Source organism: Vombatus ursinus, unplaced genomic scaffold (assembly GCF_900497805.2).
Source record: "Vombatus ursinus unplaced genomic scaffold, bare-nosed wombat genome assembly UNPS02014638.1, whole genome shotgun sequence".
NCBI lineage: Eukaryota > Metazoa > Chordata > Mammalia > Diprotodontia > Vombatidae > Vombatus > Vombatus ursinus.
Window position 1 is genome coordinate 6,177 of NW_020954416.1, and position 21,164 is coordinate 27,340.

General features: G+C 36.7%; 1 protein-coding gene across 1 annotated transcript in view; it reads right to left on the bottom strand.

Moving 5' to 3' along the window:
- LOC114042609 (multiple C2 and transmembrane domain-containing protein 1-like) overlaps nt 1–17,698 on the bottom strand; it is a gene marked incomplete at both ends in the record, with an annotated part of 21,134 nt that extends 3,436 nt beyond the window's left edge. The window contains one exon of the mRNA XM_027861296.1: nt 17,568–17,698. Coding sequence (XP_027717097.1) covers nt 17,568–17,698 — 131 coding nt within the window. The remainder of the gene's footprint in view (nt 1–17,567) is intronic.
- Nucleotides 17,699–21,164: the final 3,466 nt, after the last annotated feature.

Sequence of the window (21,164 nt, forward strand, 5' to 3'; positions counted from 1 at the left end):
AGTGAAAAATTTGTTTTTTGTACTTGAATGAACATGAGACACTCTCATCACAGCCTAGCATTAAAACTCAAGGCCTGTAAGGTCTTTTTATATCTTTTAAAAGGAGATCTCTGAACTAGATAATTTTAAGGCCCCTTTATTCTCTAAAATGACTAGCCATTTAAAAACATATAAATAATTAATTCTTCAAAATCTACCATGGTCACATTCATAGCTACTAATACCACATGTTTTTCTTTTTCTATTCCAATATCACTAGATTAAGATAATATGTATTTGAAAACTGTGGAAACACTGAGTTCTCTAACACATATTTATTTCCAATCTATACAGCTTTCAAAAGGACTTGAAAGGAGATCAAATTCAAATTTAGATTTCTCTAATTTCTTTTTGGACTTGGATAAGCGGTCATATTCTTATTTCTATGGCTCCTACATGCTAAATATCAAACCTCTTATTTTAACACAGTTCTAAAGAAAAACTAAGGATGATTTTTAGAAATTTTCTGGAGAATTTTGTTTCCCTGATACATGTTTGATTCTACCCTAAATTTAAAGAAATATTGCTTCTGGCTAATATCTTAGATGGAACTGGAGAACACTGGTTAGGTATTTGGGTATTCTTAAGTGAAAAGTGTTTTACAACCCAAATTATTTCCAAGAAATGAACTTAATTTTGTGCCTACCCTACACGTTCTAATGAAAGTAGTCTAAATCAGGAAAGTTCATTTCATTTAGATTCACAGCTCTTCAGAGATGATGTAGTCCAACCTATACATGAAAAATAACCCTTCTTACATTATACCTAAGATGTAGTTATCAGACGTTTGCTTAGAGACCTTCAGGGACCTCAACTGTGCTGTAATTGTTAGGAAGCTTTCCCTGACATCAAGTCTCATTTTGCCTCTTTGCAATCTCTATCCATTGCTCCTATTTTTATCCTATGGAATAATCCAGAATAAGTCTAGTTATGCCTCCATGTTAGCTAATAATAGCATAGTGCTCACTATATGCCAGGTACTGTGCTAAGTGCTTCATAATTATTCATCATTATATTATATAATTACAAATTATTGTATCATTCATTGCATAATTACATCATTATATTATCACACAATTATTACATACTTATAATTATTGCATCATTTATTACATAAATATAATTATTATATCATTAAATTATAACAACTCTGGGAGGTAGGTACTATTATTATCTCCATTTTACAAATGAGGAAACTGAGGCAAAAAGAAATTAAGTGACTTGCCCAGGGTCATACAGTTAGATAGCATCTGAGACCACATTTGAATTCAGGTCTTCATGATTCTAAGTCTGATACTCTATCCAGTGTACCATCTAGCTGGCCCATGGAACAAATACTTTAAATACTTGATGACAGGAATCATATACTTCTCAAGTCTTCTCTTCTCCAAGCGATGCATTCCTCTTTTCTTCAGTTGATCTTCATGGGGCATGATCTCAGAGGCATTTAATCTCCTGGCTACCTTCATTATGACACCATTTTATTAATATCCTTCCCAAAATGTGGTACTCAGATCTGAAAACAATCTTCCATTTGTGGTATAAACAAAGAAGCATAGAACAGGACTTCTTAGATATGAATACTATCCCTCTCTGTAGCCTAAGGCTATACTCCCTTTATTACCTGCTGTATCCCACTATAAAGCCTACAATCCACTAATACCTCTAGGCTGATTTTGGTCAAATGGTTATTGGGTCATTCTTCATGCAGTATTTATGAGGCTGATTTTTTTGTACCCAAGACCTTACATTTATCTCTATGAAGTTCATCTTATTAGATTCACCTGAATATTCTAGCTTGTCAATATCTCTTTGACTTTTGATTCTGTAATCCATGGGAGTGTTTGCTGTTGTTAAGTTGTTTACTCATATTCAACCCTTCGTGACCCTGTGGTTGCAACCAATGCTGTTCATGGAGTTGTCTTGGCAAAAACACTGGAGTGGTTTGCCATTTCCTTCTCTAGTGGATTAAGACAAACAGAGGTTAAGTGACTTGCCCAGGGTCACATGGCTAGCACATGTCTGAGGTTGGATTTGAACTCAGGTCTTTCTGACTCCAGACCCAGCACATTATCCACTGAGTCACTTCACTGTCCCAGTATGGAGCTAGCCCTCTCAGATTTGCATTATTTGCCAACTGGCTAAGTATATCATCTATGCTTTTATCCAAGTCACTGATAAAAAATATGAAGAAGCATAGAACCAAGCACAGATATCTGGGGCACTCCATTAAAGAGTTTCTAGTTATCTGTATTTAGCCATTCGTGCCTTCATCCTTCTTGCCTGTACTATAGCTTTCTTTTTTTCTCCAATTATCATTTGTTTTTTTTTCTTTTCACCCACCTCCCACTGAAAAAAAAGTATGGCCTCACAATTCTTCCTGAAATCAAGGCCATGTTTTTTATTTTTTTAACAATAATGTTTTTTTGGTATTATTGTATGGTTATGAAAATCGGGACACTGCAGTCTCTGAAGGACTGAAAATGAATATCACCCAGAGAGCAATGGAAAAGTTCATGGTGGATATGAGGTTACTACACATTATAAGCAGGGAATTACAAAGAATAAAAGCAGAGAAAAAAGAAGATGAATTCATCATGGACAGAATGAGAAATAAGCAACAGATAACCCACATGTTCCATTGGTATCTTTGCAATATCAACAGAAAGTAGGGGGGCACAGATAGTAGTTAAGGATGGGCAAGGATGAATGGCTTATACTATGGGTCATTGAAAAGAATATTCATATTGATAAAACTACATTTTAACATACTTTTGCAGGTTGTCAATTTCATTTAAATCTGCAATTTTCTAACATATTGTGCATACTGGCTTCTGGTAATTCTTGATTTCTTATTGAGCCTTTGTGAATTAATTTGTTTTAGATTTTGCAACTTCATTTCCCTTTTTTTTTGATCAAGTGAGCAAATGCTTTATCGATTTTATTATGTCTTAAGACCTGTGATTTTGTGAGTCTGATGAAGAAGAGAGATGAAGAAACTACCTCTACCAATGCAGATGGGCACTTGTTCTGCAACTTAAAATCTTAGAAAGTTGCCTGATGCACTGAGAGGGTTAAGTCATTTACCCATGATCACAGAGGCAGCATATGCCAGAGATGGTATCTGAACCAAGCTTTCCAGACTCCAAGGTTAGGTCTATTCACATTGCCATATCAGTTATATTAGCTTTGGAAAAAAAAAATACAGCTTTTTGTTCTAGTTAAACTTCTTTAAGTTTTTTTCAATTGTATATATTTCAGTCAATAGTCAAACATTTATTAAGCACCTACTATGTTCCAGTCACTGTGCTAAGTACCAGGGTTACAAAAAGAGGCAAAACATAGTTCTTGCCCTCAGGGAGCTCAAGATCTCACGGGGGAGGTATTTGTTGCCATTCAGTCATTTCAATCACATCCAACTCTCTATGACCCTATTTGTGGTTTTCTTGGCAAAGATACTGGAATGGTTTGCCATTTTATAGGTGAGGAAACTGAGGCAAACAAGATTAAGTGACTTACCCGGGGTCACACAGTAAGTATCTGAGGTCACATTTGAATTCAGGTCTCCTAGCTGGGGGATGTAATAAGCAAACAAAAATGTACATAGCAATTTATATACATGATGAATAAGAAATCATTAACAAAGGGAAGGCATTAGAATTAAGAGGGGTTGGGAAAGGCTTCTTGCAGAAGGTAGGATTTTAGTTGGGACTTTAAAGAAGCCAGGGAAGCTAGTAGGCAGAGTTGAGGAGGGAGAACATTCCAGGCATGGTGGACAGCCAGAAAAAAATGCCCAGATCTAAAAGATGGAGTATCTTCTTCATGGAACAGCAAGGGGTTCAGTGTCAGTGGATTGAAGAGTATGTGACAGGGAGTAAAGTGTCAGAAGACTGGAAAAGTAAGAGGGGGATAGGTTATGAAGGGCTTTGAACACCAAGGAAAAGATTTTGTATTTGATCCTGGAGGGAATAGGGAGCCAATAGAGCTTCTTGAATGGGGGATGGGGGTGGTGAAATCATACTGTACTTTAAGAAAATCACTTTAGTGGCTGAATGGAGGATGCATTGGAGTGGGGAGAGACTTGAAGCAGGCAGACCCACCAAGAGTTTATAGCAATAGCCTAGGTGTGAGGCAATGAGAGCCTGAACAAAGATGGTGGCAGTGTCAGGAGAGAATAGGGGTATGTGCAATAGATTAGGGGTGTGTGTGTGTGTGTGTGTGTGTGTGTGTGTGTGTGTGTGTGTAGAATCCAGGATGTCTCCTAGGTTATGAGCCTGAGAGATTGGGAGGATTTGTTGCTTTTGATGATAACAGGGAAGGTAGTAATGGGGAGGTTATAGGAGGAAAAACAGTGAGTTCTGTTTTGGACATGTTGAATTTAAGATGTCTACTGAACATCTAGTTCAAAACGTTTGAGCAGCATTTGGAGATATGAGAGTGGAGGTATGCATAGTGTTTAAGGAAACACAGATAGATTTGAGAATCATCAGCACAGAGATGGTAACTAAATCCACAGGAACTGATGAGATCCCAAATACCCAGCAAAGAAGACTGAGAAGGAGTTGTCTAATAGGCAGAAGGAGAGCCAGGAGAAAGTGGTATCCTGAAAACTTAGAGAGAAGAAAGTATGGGGACGAGAGAGTGATCAACAGTGTCAAAGGCTGCAGAGAGATCAAGGAGAAGAAGGATTAAGAGGGGGCCATTGGATTTGGTAATTAAGAGATCATTGGTAACTAGAGAGAACAGGTTTGGTGGAATGATGAGGCTGGATGCCAGATTGTAAAGCAGAAGAGTGAGAGGAAAGTGGAGACATTTATTGTAGATAGCCTTTTCAAGTTTAACCACAAAGGACAAAAACCAAGTAGGATGATAGTGGGGACGAAAGGATCACATGAGGGTTTTTTCAGGATGGAGGAGATAAGAATATTAGTAGGCAGTAGGAAAGAACAGCTGGGAATGAAGATAAATGATACGGTGGGGATTACATAGGAGTCAATCTGTTGGAGAAATTGGGATGTAATGGGATTACTTGGACAGGTAGAGAGGTTAGCCTTGGTGAAGAGTAAGGACATCTCTTCCTATAAGTCTAGAGTAAAGGGGGAAATAGTGAGAGAAGGCTCTGAAGGATATAAAATGAGGAAGATGGGAGAAAAGTGATCTCATGGCAAATGGCCTCGATTTTCTCTTGTAAAGTATGAGGCAAGTTTCTCAGCTCAGAAGGTCAGGGGAGGGGAGCCATGGGAGGAGGTTTGAGGAGGGATGAAATAGTGTGCAAAAAAAGCTTCTGTGGAGATTAAGAGAGAGATTTCGTTAAGGTGGTATAGCAGGAATGCCTAGCAACAATGAGGGTCCAGTTGAGGTTATGAGAATTCCTGATGAGTTAAATTTGAGGTTTCTCACTGCTGGTAGTCTGTAGGTTCTATTCAACTCTACTTCATTTTCTATTTCCAATGCTTTTGGGTAGTTTCCTTAATACGGCTTCCTGAAGCATGGAAAAAGACTATTTTGTTTTTCAGGAACACTATAATATTTAAATTATCTCTTTATACTCCATCTTTAAAATCAGTTTCCTCAGCTTGTGGATATCATTTTCTCCCAACTTCTTGTCTTTTTATTTTTGTTAAAATTTTCTTCTAACTCTGAATTTTTGTGGTTTGAATTTCTAATTCTTTAAAAAAAAGGAATCTATTGTTTCAGAGAGATTCTTTGTTGCGTGCTTTAAATTCGCTAATCTTGCTTACCTTTTTTACTTTTTTAGAGCTCTCATTTCCTCTCTGATTTCCATTCTTACTTTTTAAAATCATTTTGCTGTTCTGCTGCAACACTCTGGAGTTTTCTTTTTTGCTATCATTTTAAGGCTCTCCTTAGGTGGTACTTCCCCTTTCATCAAGTACTTCTGAGTCCATGTTTTACTTCATAGCACTCATTTGTTGTACTGGAGCCTTTTTTTTTAAACTGCTCGTTTTTCTTTTCTTAGTCTCTCCACTAGTTGGTCTTGTGGTAAATTCTTGCCTATACCCTCTTTGTTGTTTCCCGCTATTCTGTTTTTTTCATCTCTTGCTATTTTAAAAATGATGAAGGGAGCTGAATTTAGCTGCAATTTTTTACTCAGTCATCTTGCTGGAGTTCTCCTTTTTTCTCTTTAGTTGTTCTTTTTCCTCCTTTTTTTTATTTGATACATTTATAGCTGTTTTGTTTTGCTGAGATGGAGATGATATTAAACCAATGCTCTCATTAGGACTTCAGGATGCACTAACAATGACCCAGGTTCAGATAGGACCCTTTTTGACATTAGAAACCAGTATTGCCATTGGCTGCCATGTCTCATCACTTCAAAATAGGATTAAGTGTTTGCTAGCTGTGAAAGTTTCCAGGTTCCTTCGGCCTTCTCCTTCTGGATGTTGCTTATACCAGTTAAAGTTCTATAGTTTGTTTCAATGTCATTACCTTTTTTTCCAATTTCAATGCTAATATACTTTTTTTAAAAAAATATAGGCCAAATTAGCTATTGTAATTATATTACATATCATTGTTTCATCTTTTTTTTCTTCTTCCAGTCATTGGTGTAGTTGCTGACCTTTGTTGTAAGAAGTTGATGATCTAACAGCTGATACCAAAATGATTTCAACAATTGCAATTGGTCATTTGCTATTGCTATAGGGTCAGTCTCATTTATTATGATGCTAGTTGCTATTTTCCATATCATGTCATGCTTGAATCTTTAAATTAAACAAATACTAAAGTTATTATAGGTATAATTCCTCTACAAAGTCTGTGAACCTTTGGACTATTTTGTTTTTTTTTTCACTCTGAACCATATTTTCCAACTTTTTTATGCCCTTCTCAATACTCAACTCAGTATTAAATTACTCAGTATTTACATATATTTTGATGTAATATGGAAGGTCTTAAATATATGGAATATAAATGGCAAATGGAAATATTAGTTAACATTCACCTTGCATTTATTTACATGTATTTCTTCCCAAAAGTACTTTGGGCTCTCACATTTCTTTTCTCCTTCTTATTCTAATAATTCTAATTGATATTTCTCTGATAATATCATTTCTGTGATACAATGGAAGGGTTTTGTTTTTTTGTTAATGTGTGTGTGTTTGATATAAAACCTGAAGGGTTTTAAGAAATAAATGAGTACAGTTCAGACTTTTCTTATTTCACAGATATAATATGCTTTCTCTCTTCATGATTCTAATTTAAGGTAACTCATGGCTAACAATCCAATGATCAAGTGGAAACATTTCCCTTTGTTCGTATGTAGTATTCACTATAGTTCTACTCCGATGTGTCATTATGATATGGAGACAACTCTGGCTCCTTGAAAGCTATTTGGTAAGGCCCAAGCTCTAACTGGTTCTTTCAAATTGGGAAAACTGAGTCTTTCTGACCCCATGAGAAGTGGCATGACTGTTACTCAGGACTAACCCAGCTAATTTTGCAAAGACTAAGGCATTAGAATTACACATGTTAGAGTTCTAAGGGACCTCCAGAGCCATCCAACTCAATTTGTGCTGGAATAAGAAGACTGGCTATGTAATATCTGATGAGTGATCATCTAGTCTTTCCCCAAAAAACCTTCTGAAAGGGGAAATTCATCGCGTTCCAGGGTAGCTTATTCCATTTTTTGCTAGTGTTAATTGCTGGGAAATTGAGTCTAAATCTGCTTCTCTACAAATTTTCTGTAGCCTCCGTTCCTTTTTCAGATTTCCGAGATAAGTCAGAACAAGTCCAATTCCTCTTCACATCAGAGTTCCTCAATTATTAAAAGGTATCTATTATTATCCTACCTTCAGCCCCCTTAACATCTTCATTTATCCAGGGTAAATATCCTTAGTGACTTCAATTCATCTTTATAGCTGTGAGCTTGAGGACCTATGTCCTCCTGGTTGCCCCACTTTGGACACTCTGCAATAAGAGCCACTACAATATGAGCCGATTGGGGTGGGGTGGGGCGGGATATACAACAGCTCATGAAAATTTTCTACTTTGGGGTAGCGGCATGCCCAGCTGCATTGCTGGATGTAGTAGATACAATTAAAAAAAGAAACCTTGAACTACTGAAGTAAATCTATTCACAAATAATGTATCACATTTATAGTGTATTTTACCACCTGAATCACACAACTGGAACACGTATGGTCAGCTGCTGTCCCCATCAACTTACTAGGCAATAAATTTAAAGAATACCATAAGCTACTAATAGAAAATTTGCTAAATTTCATGATCGAGCTTTCAAAACATCACAAGAGGTAACAAAATGCTTAATGCTGCTATTTGTCTTTGGAGGAATACTTATATTTCAGTTAAATTCCCTATTCAACGATAATAAAGGTAAACTGCTATAACTGTCCAACTTATTACACAAAATATGTCCATGAAGTGAAGCTGGCCTATCCCATAGGAAATATTGTTGCCTGTAGAAGCTTCTGGAGAACATCTCCTGAAGATACATGTAAAGTAAAACAAAAACTAACAAAAGGAAAAGAGGGATTGAAACCATTAATAGATGTGGTTTATGTTCAGCTCCACCTGAAGCATGGCAAGAAGAGTCAGTGGCAGGATTTCATTCTTCATTTAAATAAAATTCAGTTTCTTTTAATGAAATATTTTATTTAACTATTGCTTAGAAAAGAAATGGGGAAATATAAATATTTCATAATACAAAAAATCTCCCTCCAGTTTAAGATTTCCTGACTAGCATATGCCATTGTGCCTTCAGATGAATAATGCAGGGTTGTCTGGCTCATTCTACTCTTATTTATGTTGGGTGTAAAAAAATCTTTGTAGTGTTGGTGCAGCAAATAAAAAAATGTCTACAATCAGGACTCAGCAGGTGTCAAACCCTCAAATTAATTTGGTCACTTCAAATATATTTACCTTTGGTTTGAAAATGTTAATGAAGTCAAAAAAAAATGTTTTTAAGACCTTCATTTGCCATAGCGCTCATATATAGACATACATAAACTCAAATACATACTCATATAATTTAAAAACATTGTTCCTTACCTACAACTTGCCAATTTGGAGTATATTTCCCTTACAACTCTGATAAACCATACATCATTAATGAAAATCTAGCTGAAAGGAACCTATTCAAGTTTGCATTTACAATCCTTGATTGTCATGAGCAATGCCAACTTGTGGTCACTGATAACAATGAGACAGATGGTGTTAAGGGTAATCCAGCAGCCTAAAAAATATGCTCCCAAATCAATGAAATTTTAAAGATAAACAAGAATTTTTTACACTAATAAATAATGCTATAAATCTCACTGTACTGGACTGCAAACAACTCCTGCTGAATAAAATCGCATGACATGGCATTTACTTATCCTGTATGTTCATAAAAACAACTTGTTCTGTGACAGCCCTCATTCTTGGCAATTTACTGCAGCTGTCTGCAGCCCATTTGTTCACATTATGGCTATGCACAAAGGTGTAACAATCATGGGGATTTATTAGCTGATTATCATAAAGGTGGCACTCAGCCTCTCCTTCCAAAATGCAGGTGAAAAGAAAGTTAAATAATTATATGGGGATTAAAATCATATCACTCTCCTTCAAGTTCGTAATTTAGTGATAGTTAATTGTTGTTTAAATTTATTATATGGTAGATATCTTGAGTCATCTTACAGGCAGCATAATGGTTAGTGAATGTCTATTAGGTATACAAAATACTTATTGGATACCCTGAGGATTCACCCACATTGGCTTCTGCCCTCTTTGTCTTCAATGAACTCTAATTAGGGTGATGTGCACCTAAGTATTTGGTGAGGGTAAATGATCCTTGTTCAAAAGATTGATAAGTACAGTTTCAGACAGGCAAGTAACTCAGAAATGCCATTTACCCATTTCTGGGAACCATTTTAAAATCCCTTCATATTTTTACATAGACCAAAAAAAAAAAAAACAACTCAAAAAACCTTTCTTAATCCTTGCCAGAACCTAGAACCACTGGTGCTTGGCATGTGGTAGGGTTTGATTTCTGCCCATGATAGGGGCTTAATAAATGCTTATATATTGTTTCACTGGTTACTCTAATCTTCTTTGTCTAAAAAAATTTTTTCTTCTTCTATGTAGCTGCAATTTTAAAAATTCTTATAGCAGAAAAAGGTTATATTCATTTGGATTGTGTCAAACTCTAAGCTGTATAAACATACAGAGAGTTAGTTTTTACTTCCAAGCCCTCACACAATTGCTGTCTGGTTTAATTTTTCCACATATATGTACAGTTTTATTATTGGATCGTTCTATACGGTTTCCTACTTGGATCAGTCTTTTTTTTTTTTTTCAAAACACTTACTTACTCTATTAGGTGGTTGAATTAATAATTTCCGTGCCCAATCAACAAAGTTGGAAATTTAACAGGAGGAAAAATCTCCTTCATTAGCTCAGGTGAGTTGGAAAGATATCTGGTTATTTCACTTTGGGCAGATGTCTACGTGGCTTATGGCATCCTCATTACATCATTATGGTTTGCAGCATAATTTAAATGCATTCCATTTTCTGGTGTTTGGTAAACATTTTTTAAAAATTTCACACTGATATACTGGAGATTTCTAGATAGTGGCATAGATTTATAGATGCAATGAATGTTAGAAGTTTTCTATTCAAAATCTTTCTTTATCGAATAGGGAATTGAGGTCCAGGGACTTGTCCAAGGTCACATAGGAAATAAATGGCAGAACACATCCATGCTCTTTCTGCTGGATCTCATTGCTTTGCCCAAGGATTTATCCTAAGTCATTGTAAGTTGTGGGAATGTAGCTCGTACTGTATGTTTTCCATTCCAACCACCTTGCCATTTATTCCTGCATTCATTCAACAAGCATTTATTAAAGGTTTGCCATATACAAATCACACAGGCGGTAATGATAAAGATAAGAAAAAAATATTCCCTGACTTCAAGGAGTTTACAGTCTTCTGGGAAGATACATGTCCATAGATAAATAAATACAGGACATATACATAATAAATACAAAGTGATTTCAGGGGAAAGTGGCACAAGTAGGGGAATTAGGAGAGGCTTCTAGAAGGAGGTAAACACTTGAGTTGGGCCTTGAAATGAACTAGGGTCTCCAAAAAGTAGAGATATAGGGAGAGATGATTCAGGACAACCTCTGAAAAGGGATAGATTCAGGAGATAACTATATGGGAAACAGTAAATTGGCTAGTTTGGCTGGAATGCAGCATACATAATGTGTAATCAGCCTACCAAGAACGGTTGTAAACTCACTGGGAAGGGTTTTAAATGCCAAGCAGAGAAGTTTATACTTTATCCTAGAGGCAACAGGGAGCGAATGAAGCATCCTGAACAGAGAAGTGACATGGTCACACCTGTGTTTTAGGAATGTCAACTTGGTAACACAGTGGAAGATTGATTGGAGAGGGGAGACTCTGGGATGCAGCAAAACGAAAATTTCAGTAGTAGTAGGCCAATAGTGCCCAAAAAAGGAGTGGTTGTTATATAAGGGGAGAGAAGAGGGCAGATGCAAGTAATGTTGAAGAAATAGAATGGATAACTTGGAAACTGACTGTATATGGGCTGCAGGGCTTGAGAATGAAGAGTTAATTTAATGTAAAATACAACACTTAGGCTTAAAAAAATCACTATTAATGCATGCAAACAGAGGTGAAGCTCTATAGCAGCTAGTCTTAAAAAGAGCTTTCCACCAGCTGACTTGAGAGACTAACACTCAGGATGAGTCCTCTGATTATCTCTGAGAGGCACAGCAGATTCTGAGAGGAGTTGAAACATTTCACCCAACTGCTTAATGAAAGCAAACTGGAGAACAATTAGGCATTTTAGAATTAAAGGATCATAGAAATCTCAAAGTTGGAAGGAACCAACCTCAGATACCATTTAGCCTAATCCCTTCCTGAAGCATAAACCCCCTTTACATCTCTGGCAAGGGATTTATTCAGTCACTTTTTAAAAATTTCCAATGTCAGGTCACTCACTTCTTCCCCAAAGCAGCTCATTCTTTTTTTTTTCTTTTAACATTTAAAATCTGTTAATTATTTATTTATTTTTACATTCTTTAAAAAAAATTTTGACTTCAAACTTCTTTCTGTCCCTCAAGCTCTTCTCTAAGCCATGGGGAAGGCAAGCAATATGTCAATTATACATGTGAGATAATGCAAAACACATTTCCATGTTAGCCACATTGCAAAAGAGCATGAAAAATGCAGTGAAAAAATTTTGATTTCAATTCACACTTGGAGTTCGTCAGTTTTCTCTGTGTAGGCAGACTGCATTTTTCATCATGAGTCCTTCAACATTGTCTTGGAGCATTGTATTGACAAGAGCAGCTAAGTCCTTCACAGCTGATTATCATTACAATATTGCTATTACTGTGTACTATGATCTGGCTCTGCTTACTTCACTCAACATCAGTTCATGCAGGTCTTCCCAGGTTTTTCTGAAATCAATCCCCCTTGTCATTTCTTAAAGTACAACAGTACCACAACTTGTTCAGGCATTCCCCAACTGAAAGGCATCTCCTCAATTTTTAATTCTTTGCCACCACAGAAAAAAACTGCTATAAATATTTTTGTACATATAGGTCCTTTCCCATTTCCTTTGATCTCTTGGATATAGACTTATAAAAGGTATTGCCGGGCCAAAAGATCTGCACAATTACATAGCCTACTGGGCATAGTTCCAAATTCAACTAGTTCATAACTCCACCAGCAGTGCATCAGTGCCCCAATTTTTCCATAAGCCCTCCAACATTTGTCATTTTCCTTTTCTGTCTTGTCAGTCAATCTGATAGGTGAGAGGTGGTACCTCGGAGTTGTTTGGATTTAATTTAATTTAATGTTAATTTAATTCAATTTAATTTCTCTAATTAAGTGATTTTAAAACATTTTTCATGTGCCTGTTGATAGCTTTGATTTCTCCTGAAAATTGTCATTTTTCTTTGATAATTTCCTTAATTATTCTTTAACAACAACAACAACAAATTCCTTAACAATAATAATTTCCCTATTAACTGGGGATGGCTTTTATTTTTGTAAATTTGACTCAGTTCTATATATTTGAGAAATGAACCCTTTATCAAACAAACTTGCTATAACAAGTTTTGATATTACTTCATGGTCTATGGTGACTTTTAGCAAAATGCAGTTTTCCTGATTATCTCCTTTAATTAGGTCTGGTTTTGCTTTTGCTTTGTCTGAGATCATGATTGCCTCTCCTACCTTTTTTACATCAGTTGAGGCATAAGAGATTCTGTTCCATCCCCTTATTTTATCTCTGTGTATCTTTCTGTTTCAAGTGTGTCTCTGGTGAACAGTGTGTTGTTGGATTTTGTTTTCCAATCTATTCTGTTAATATGCTACTGTTTTATGGGTAAGCTTGCAATATTTTCTCCTTGACCTGGGTGTGCTAAAATTTGCCTATAATATTCTTGGGAGTTTGCATTTTGGGATCTCTTTCAGGAAGTGATTGGCGGATTCTTTCCATTTCTATTTAACCCTCTGTATCTAAGATATCAGAGAAGTTTTCCCTAATAATTTCTTGAAAAATGATGCCTAGGCTCTTTTTAAAAATCATTGCTTTTGTGTAGTCCAATAATTTTTAAATTATCTCCCCCTTGATCTGTTTTCCAGATCAATTGTCTTTCTGATAAGATATTTCACATTTTCTTCTATTTTTTTCATTTTATTGACTTTTATTGTTTCTTGATCTCTCATGGAGTTATTAACCTCCACTTGCCAAATTCTAATTTTTTAGGAATTATTTTCTCCAGCGAGCTGTTGTACCTGTTTTTTCATCTGACCAATTCTGCTTTTCAAGGTGCTCTTTTCTTCAGTGAATTTTTGTCTGTCTTTTACCATTTGGTCAATTCTGTTTTTTGACATGTTATCTTCTTGAAATTTTTTGTTCCTCTTACCAAAATGTTAATTCTCTTCATAATTTTCTTGATCACTCTCATTTCTTTCCCCAAATTTTCCTCTACCACTCTTATTTCTTTCTTTAACTCTTATAGGAATTTATATTAGGGTTGTGTCTAGTTTGCACTTTTCTTTGAGGCTTTGCTTGTAACTGTTTTTCACATTGTTGTCTCCTCCTGCATTTGTGACTTGAGGTTCCCTGCTACTATTGCAGAGTTTTATGTTCAGGTTCTTCTTTTTTTTTTTTGCTCATTTTTTTAGTCTATTTCTTGACTTTGAACTTTATGTTAAAGTTGGGTCCTGCTCAACTGGCGGTAGGGAAGCACTGTCCCAATTTTCTGGCTTTTTTGTGCTGCTATTTCAGAGCTAGTTCTGGGGATTGGAAGGGTCTTCAGGCTTTCAGTTCTTCCAAGGTGGTATGATCCAGGGAGAGGTATGGTCAGTGCTTTCTTGGTTTGTGTTCTAGTCTTTAGCCAGGAAGGGCCTCCCCTGCAGCAAGTAACTGTGCTCCTGTTGGCCCTGGAACTGTGACCCAGAGCTGCATATGGGCAATAGAATTTCCAAAAAGCACCCAGTCCTGTACCCAGTATCAACTCAGAGTCCCCTGTAATCTCTTTCTGATCAGTTGTTTGATACCCTTTCTGTTTCTAGGGAGGGAGCTTCTGAAGTTGCAGTTGCCACTCTCAAAGACACCACCTCCAGGGCCCACACTGGTGCTGCTGCTGACTGGACCCTGCCTGGACCCCATCTTGTCGTCACAGACTTCCTCTGCCAACTTCCTAAGTTGACTTGGCTGGGAAAATGTCTCACCCTGACTTTTTGTTGGCTCTGTCTCTCCAGAATTCAATTTGAGGTGTGATTTTAAAGTCGTCTAGAAAGGAATGTTGGGAGAATTTGGCTGGGTCGCTGCCCCTACTCTTCCATCTTGGCTCTGCCCCTCTCTTATTGTTTTTTCAACTAGTTCTAGAACTCGATAGTTCTTGATATTACACTGAAATCTTTTCTCTGAAGCTACTACTGTGACCCTGTAAGCTAGTAGGGAGTAGATCTCAGGGGGAAGGAAATGCAGGTTGGCGTTGCCTCTTAAACCCTATAACTTCCCCTTCCCTACCCCCAGCCCATTTTTAATGACAATAATGCTACAGGAATTCCTTATATCAGAGACTTGTGAGAAAAGAGCTTTGCAAACCCATAATGTTATATCAACATGCTATTATTACTATTATTACCAGTAGGCCCAAGTTTCAGTTCACTGCTGTCCCCTTCAGGTTTCAGGGTGCTATTCATGCTACTAGCTTTTTGAGGATTCTCTATCTACCAGACCCACTATAAGCAGTAGACCCTAGGGATACCTTTCCTCTAGTAAATCCTTCTCCTTAAGAACATAACCAACTCTTAAGATATTCAAAAGGGAGTGTAATAGGAAGTGCAACAGTTAGGTGCTACAGAGAACAGAATGTTGGACTTGGAATTAGGAAGACCTCTATTTGAATGCTGTCTCTGACAGTTACCAGTTTTGTGAACATGAATGTCACTTAACCACTCTTATCCTCAGTTTCCTCATCTGTAAAATGGGGACAATAACATTCTTATCTCCCAGGGTTGTTGTGTGGATTAAATAAGATAATATAGGTGAAGGACTTTACAAACATTAAAGAGATATGTAAATGTTAGCTATTATTATTATTATCCTAAGGGTAATACAATTGAGGGTAGGTATACTAACTGATGGAAAGGAGAACAACAGTTTTCAGTTTTACATAAAAGTCCTTAGAACATTTGTTTGCTCTCCTTGTTTTCCTCTTGCGTTTCCCTTAGTTTGGTTTTTAATATTAACTTCATTCTAGTTCCAATTTGATATTATTCATTCATAGTCCTCTAAATCTGCTTTTCCAGTTCTCAGTATGGGACCTAACCTGGGACTTTTCTCATACATATTCCAATACAGGGGGTGCTAGAGTCATTTTGAACTGGAGACAATTATTAAATTTTTGGTCTGAGTGTTTACACCTTGGAAAGAGACAAATGCTATAAATCAGGGCATGACATATTGTTTTGTTGATTGTCTAGACTTAAGAAAGAGGTGGAGAAAATGTTAACATTGCAGATTAAATTTACAGGTGTATTGTATGTACATCTCCCCAGCTGTTAAACATTTTTACCTGCATATCCCTTCTCTTATCACTGAGGTCTCAAGAACCATTTCCTCCCTGGCCATGGTGGGAGAAAGCCTATTCTACACCCTCACACTTCTCCAAGAGATCTGAATGCTCTGGCCCTTTTAGAAGCAGCTCAGTTTCTCATGGAAGCGGCTTCAATGCTTCATGAAGTCACCTCTTCTTATGGTTTTGGCCTTTGCACCCTTGCTTTTCATAGCTGGCTTCTCCCAGAATAACTTGTTCTTTAGATCTGAAGCTTGATCACTTGAGCTGACCCTCAAAGGAACTTAAGGATGTTAGGAAGCAGTCATGAGAAAACAGTGGGAGTAATTGGGGGGCGGGGATTGGGACTGTGAGAAGACACAGAAATGCCATGTGGATGGCTAAGCTTGAGATACAATAGGTAGGATAATTTGGCTCGAATTTGGGTGTATGAAAAGGAGTAATAAGAAATACATCTGTGGAGCTAGGTTGGAATCAGATTGTGGAGGGTTTAAATTGCTGAGTGAGGAGCTTGTATTTTATCCTAAATGCACTAGGGTGTCATTGAAGATTCCTGAATGAGGGAGTAGCACAGTCTAACCCATATGTACCTTAGGAAAATTATTCTAACAGCTGTGTGGAAAAAGAATTGGAGTAAGAAGAAACTAGAAGCAGGTAGCCTATTTAGGGAGCTAATACAATAGAAAAGGTAATAAAGACTTTAAGGGGTGGCACATTTCTTGATCTCTTTGGGTCTCAGTTTCCTTGTCTGTAAAATAAGGGGGCTTGAACTAGATGATCTCTAAGGTGCCTTCCAGCTTTTTATCTCATGATCCTATGCAATCAGCTATTCAATATAAATTAAGATTTACACATTTACCTCATATGGATCTCAGCCTTTAACTTGCCCCACTCCATTGTTAAATTAATACATGTTTTCTTAATTACCATTCTTCCTACACTGAAGACATGGTGACTCTTCACAATTTCAACAATCTCTAAAGAGATTCTAAAGATTCCATCTTCTGTTGTACCTTGCAAAAACAGCATTTTATGGTCATAACAAAACGTTTTATGAAAAGTGTCTTTGCGGCAAAGAGATACTCGCAATTGTATTTTTAAAAAAAAGTTCAAAAGACTCCCTTATCCCTATTTCCAATGCTTCTAAACAAGAGATCTCTGCTATAGGAAAGAAACCACTTGCCTCTGCATCCTTTTTACACATTTTCCACTTAGGATGGTTTCTGTCCATCAACTGGTCAAAACTGCCACCTACTGGTCAATACTGAGATCTGCCTTTCAGTCCTCTGCAATGTGAAATAAATACCAAAAGCTACGTGTCCTCTGGTAAAGTCATCCATTTCTTTCACAATGATAAGGGTTGGTTATGAGAATTAAATTTAAAACAAAGACTGTTTTTGATAATCTACTTCCCTCCAGAGTGAAATAAAAAGACTGATTAGCACAAACCTGCCAATAAAATCATCCCTCTTCCCAGCATCTTTGTCCCACGCAGTAATATCAATAATTCCTCCTTGCTCTTCATAGAGATGAAAGTCAAACTGTTCCCTCCATTGAGGATTCAGTGTTTTTGGCATAATCTGGAAAAAAAGGAAAAAGAAAGTAATTATCGCTTTATAATGGAAGTTCTTCTTGCTTGTGACACAAAATTAAATTTTAGGTACTACCAGGAAATCATATGAACTTGTCAGAGACTTTATTAAAAAAAAATCCCAGGAACCATGAATAATGGGGCACATTAACCATGCTTAGTGTTCCCACCAAAAAGGAGACCCTGAATGATGGTTTGTCTTGAAAAAGAACCATGTTTCTCTCGAGGGAGGAATTTCACCTTCAGCCACCCTGAGTGTTAGACAGGAGACAATGCTAGATAACAATGTGAAAGTCAGACTGAAATATTCATCACGTCAGAAGGAAAACAGACTGAAAACCTCAGTTAGATAATAGGAGTGATTCTTTATAATAATAGTCAATGAGAGGAGTTATCATGGTACAAAGAGGAAAATTAGAGTTTCCAGAAATTGTTGTTTCTGTCCCCTGGCTATCCCCAGTCTGGAGAACTGGGCTGAACAATACAGACACTCAACAGCTGCTATGATGACTTTATATTAGGTTTTGGCGGAGTTTCACAGGGGTACTAAGTTCTTCCTATTAGCAAAAGACCATGCTCCATGTGTGTATTAAATTTACAAAGAAATAGTTTTCTGCTAATTTTTGAGGTTTATTGCAATTATAAGGCAAACCAATTCTAACATGGGGTAGCTAGGTGGCACGGTGGATAGAATGTCAGGCCTGGAATTAGGTCATCTTCCTGAGTTGAAATCTGGTCTCAGACACTTACTAGCTGTGTGACCCTGGGCAAGTCACTCAATCCTGTTTGCCTCAGTTTCCTCATCTGTAAAATGAGCTGAAGAAGGAAATGGCAAACCACTTTAGTATCTCTGCCAAGAAAACCCCAAATGGAGACATGAAGAATTGGACATGACTAAAAAACGACGGAAGAACAAAAATTCTAACACATTTTAAATGAAACCAAATCAACAAATATTTATTGAATGTATTCAAGGCTCTAGAGTTAATAGGTATTATAGGCTACCGAGAGGAATTTAGTTGAAGAATCATGCATGTTAAATACCATACAAGGAGGCTTATTTATTGAAGTATCAAAAACACCTTATTCTAAGGTGGTCTCTCCACAGAGGTCTATATAAGAAAAAGTTATTAAAATCAGGCATTGTAGAGTGGTAGAACATCGACAGCTAAACCATCAAGTTAGTCAACAATGCTGAAGCACCTACTATGTACCAGGAACCCATGATAGATGCTGTGGAAACAAAGAAAGGCAAAAATATGCTCCTTAAAGGAGCTCACATTCTAATGAGGAAGATAACATGCAGACATGTATACATAGAAGGAATATTCAGTATTAATGGAGGGAAAGGTCAGAGGGAGGGCATCAACAGAGGGCTGGGACACAGGGAAAGAAAGGTCTCTTGTGGAAGATTTGAGCTAATTTGGAGTAGAGGAGTAGGTCATGACTGAGTGGCCTGAGGAACTGGGAGGTGAGATGCTTGTGAGAGTACCAATGTGTAGAGTGGACTCCCGTGGGACGAGGGCAGGAGTTGAGATGGTGAGAAAGACAATTATTTTTTAGAACAAAGCAATACATTCTGCATTATGTTATATTGTTCTGAACTTTATCTTTGACATTGAATTTTATCTCAAAAATTCAGAAGTCTAGGTAAAAGTTATTGAAATTCTAGAGAATACTAATGTTTAGTTCCTATCAATTGAACAAATATTTAGTACCAGATAACTTTTCATTTTTATATTCTATTAGATTTAAAATATTTTTCATGTTTCACATTTGGAGGCATGAAATAGGAAAGGTATGATGCTGTAGGGGTACAAAAAGAAGAACAAGACTGTTTTCAAATAGCTGGCAATCCAGAAGACTGATTCTTAAATAATTTAAAAAATCATTACTCTCTAATCATCACTGAGAATTAGAAGTATGTGTACAATGGTTTTACATACATACACACACATTTGTGTCTAATGGTGGTCATCTCTAGGGTGGGGAGGAAGGGAAGAAAAAGTGGAAAATAAAAGAAAAAAACAAATTTACATGATTACTATATATTTAAAAGGAATAGTATGTAGTACATAATAGATTTGCAGTTTCATGTGCAATTTTTTTAAAAATTATACTCTGTTGTGGAAATGCTTGTTTTATTCCATAAATTAAAAATTAATGTTTTTTAGGCAATTGGGGTTAAGTGACTTGCCCAGAGTCACATAGCTAGTAAGTGTCAAGTGTTCGGTCTGAGGCTGGATTTGAACTCAGGTCCTCTTGACTTCAGGGCTGGTGCTTTATCCACTGTGCCACCCATCTGCCCCTAAAATTAAATATTTTTTTAAAAAAATTAGTATACAATGCCAAATCAATGAGGGCTGCTTTTTAAATGCAACTTGTATATGATAAATTCTTGAATAGGGTAAATGGTATTTTTTTTTTTTGGTGAGGCAATTGGGGTTAAGTGACTTACCCAGAGTCACACAGCTAGTGTTATATGTCTGAGCTTGGATTTGAACTCAGATCATCCTGACTCCAGTGCCAGTGCTCTATCCACTGTGCCACCTGGCTGCCCCAGAAATGGTGTGTTTTAAAATAGGAATTATGGCCAGAGTGGAGAAGAAAAGAAGAAAACTCTCATTTGGGCCAGATGAGAAAAAGAGAAGAGTCGAGAAGACTTGTTAGTGAAAAGGCAAGGACAAGATAGAACAGGGGAAAAAAGAGATTGTCAGAAAACTTGATATCCTAAACTAAAGTCTGAAAGAAAAAAGAAGAAAAGGATGGGAGAATCTATTATGTGGTTCATAGTAAAGAACTGACTAATTCAAAATTTAAAACATCACACTCTCACAGTGCCCATCTTTATAGTGTTATTCAATAAATTTATATTTTTCAACTGACGCTACATTTCTCATGTAGGTTATACAGGGAAGAAGAGACGGGGTGGAATAGTGGAAAGAAAGCTAGATTTAGAGTCAAAAGGCTTGGATTTTAATTCTGGCTCTGACACTTACCATGCAGTCATAGGCAAATGACTTTCTGTTTCTGGGTCTCAGTTCTTTATCTGTAAAAAGGGAGGATTCTACTAGGTGGCCTCGGAGGTCTCTTAAAGATTGAAGTCTATGATCCTATGATTTCCAGTTTTTAGAAACTCCAGGTTAACTGATACAAGACCCTTGGCCACATCAGCCAACAGAGTAACCTAGATGGATTTCTCTCCTTTAAGCAGAGAGGCACAAGGTCATCTTCCAGCTTAGTATTAGAACAGAAATCTTTAGAAGTAAAAAGTTTGAAAATGGCAAACTACAGTATATATGTGTAACCAAATGAGCCACAATTTAAAAGCTCATAACTGAAAGTTAATCAGCCAAAGAATTAGAGAGAGAAAGAACAAAGGAGACAAGTGCCCAGTGCTAGATTTCATATTTCAGGCCCAAAGATTAGAAGCATAATAAAGGTTTAAACCTTAT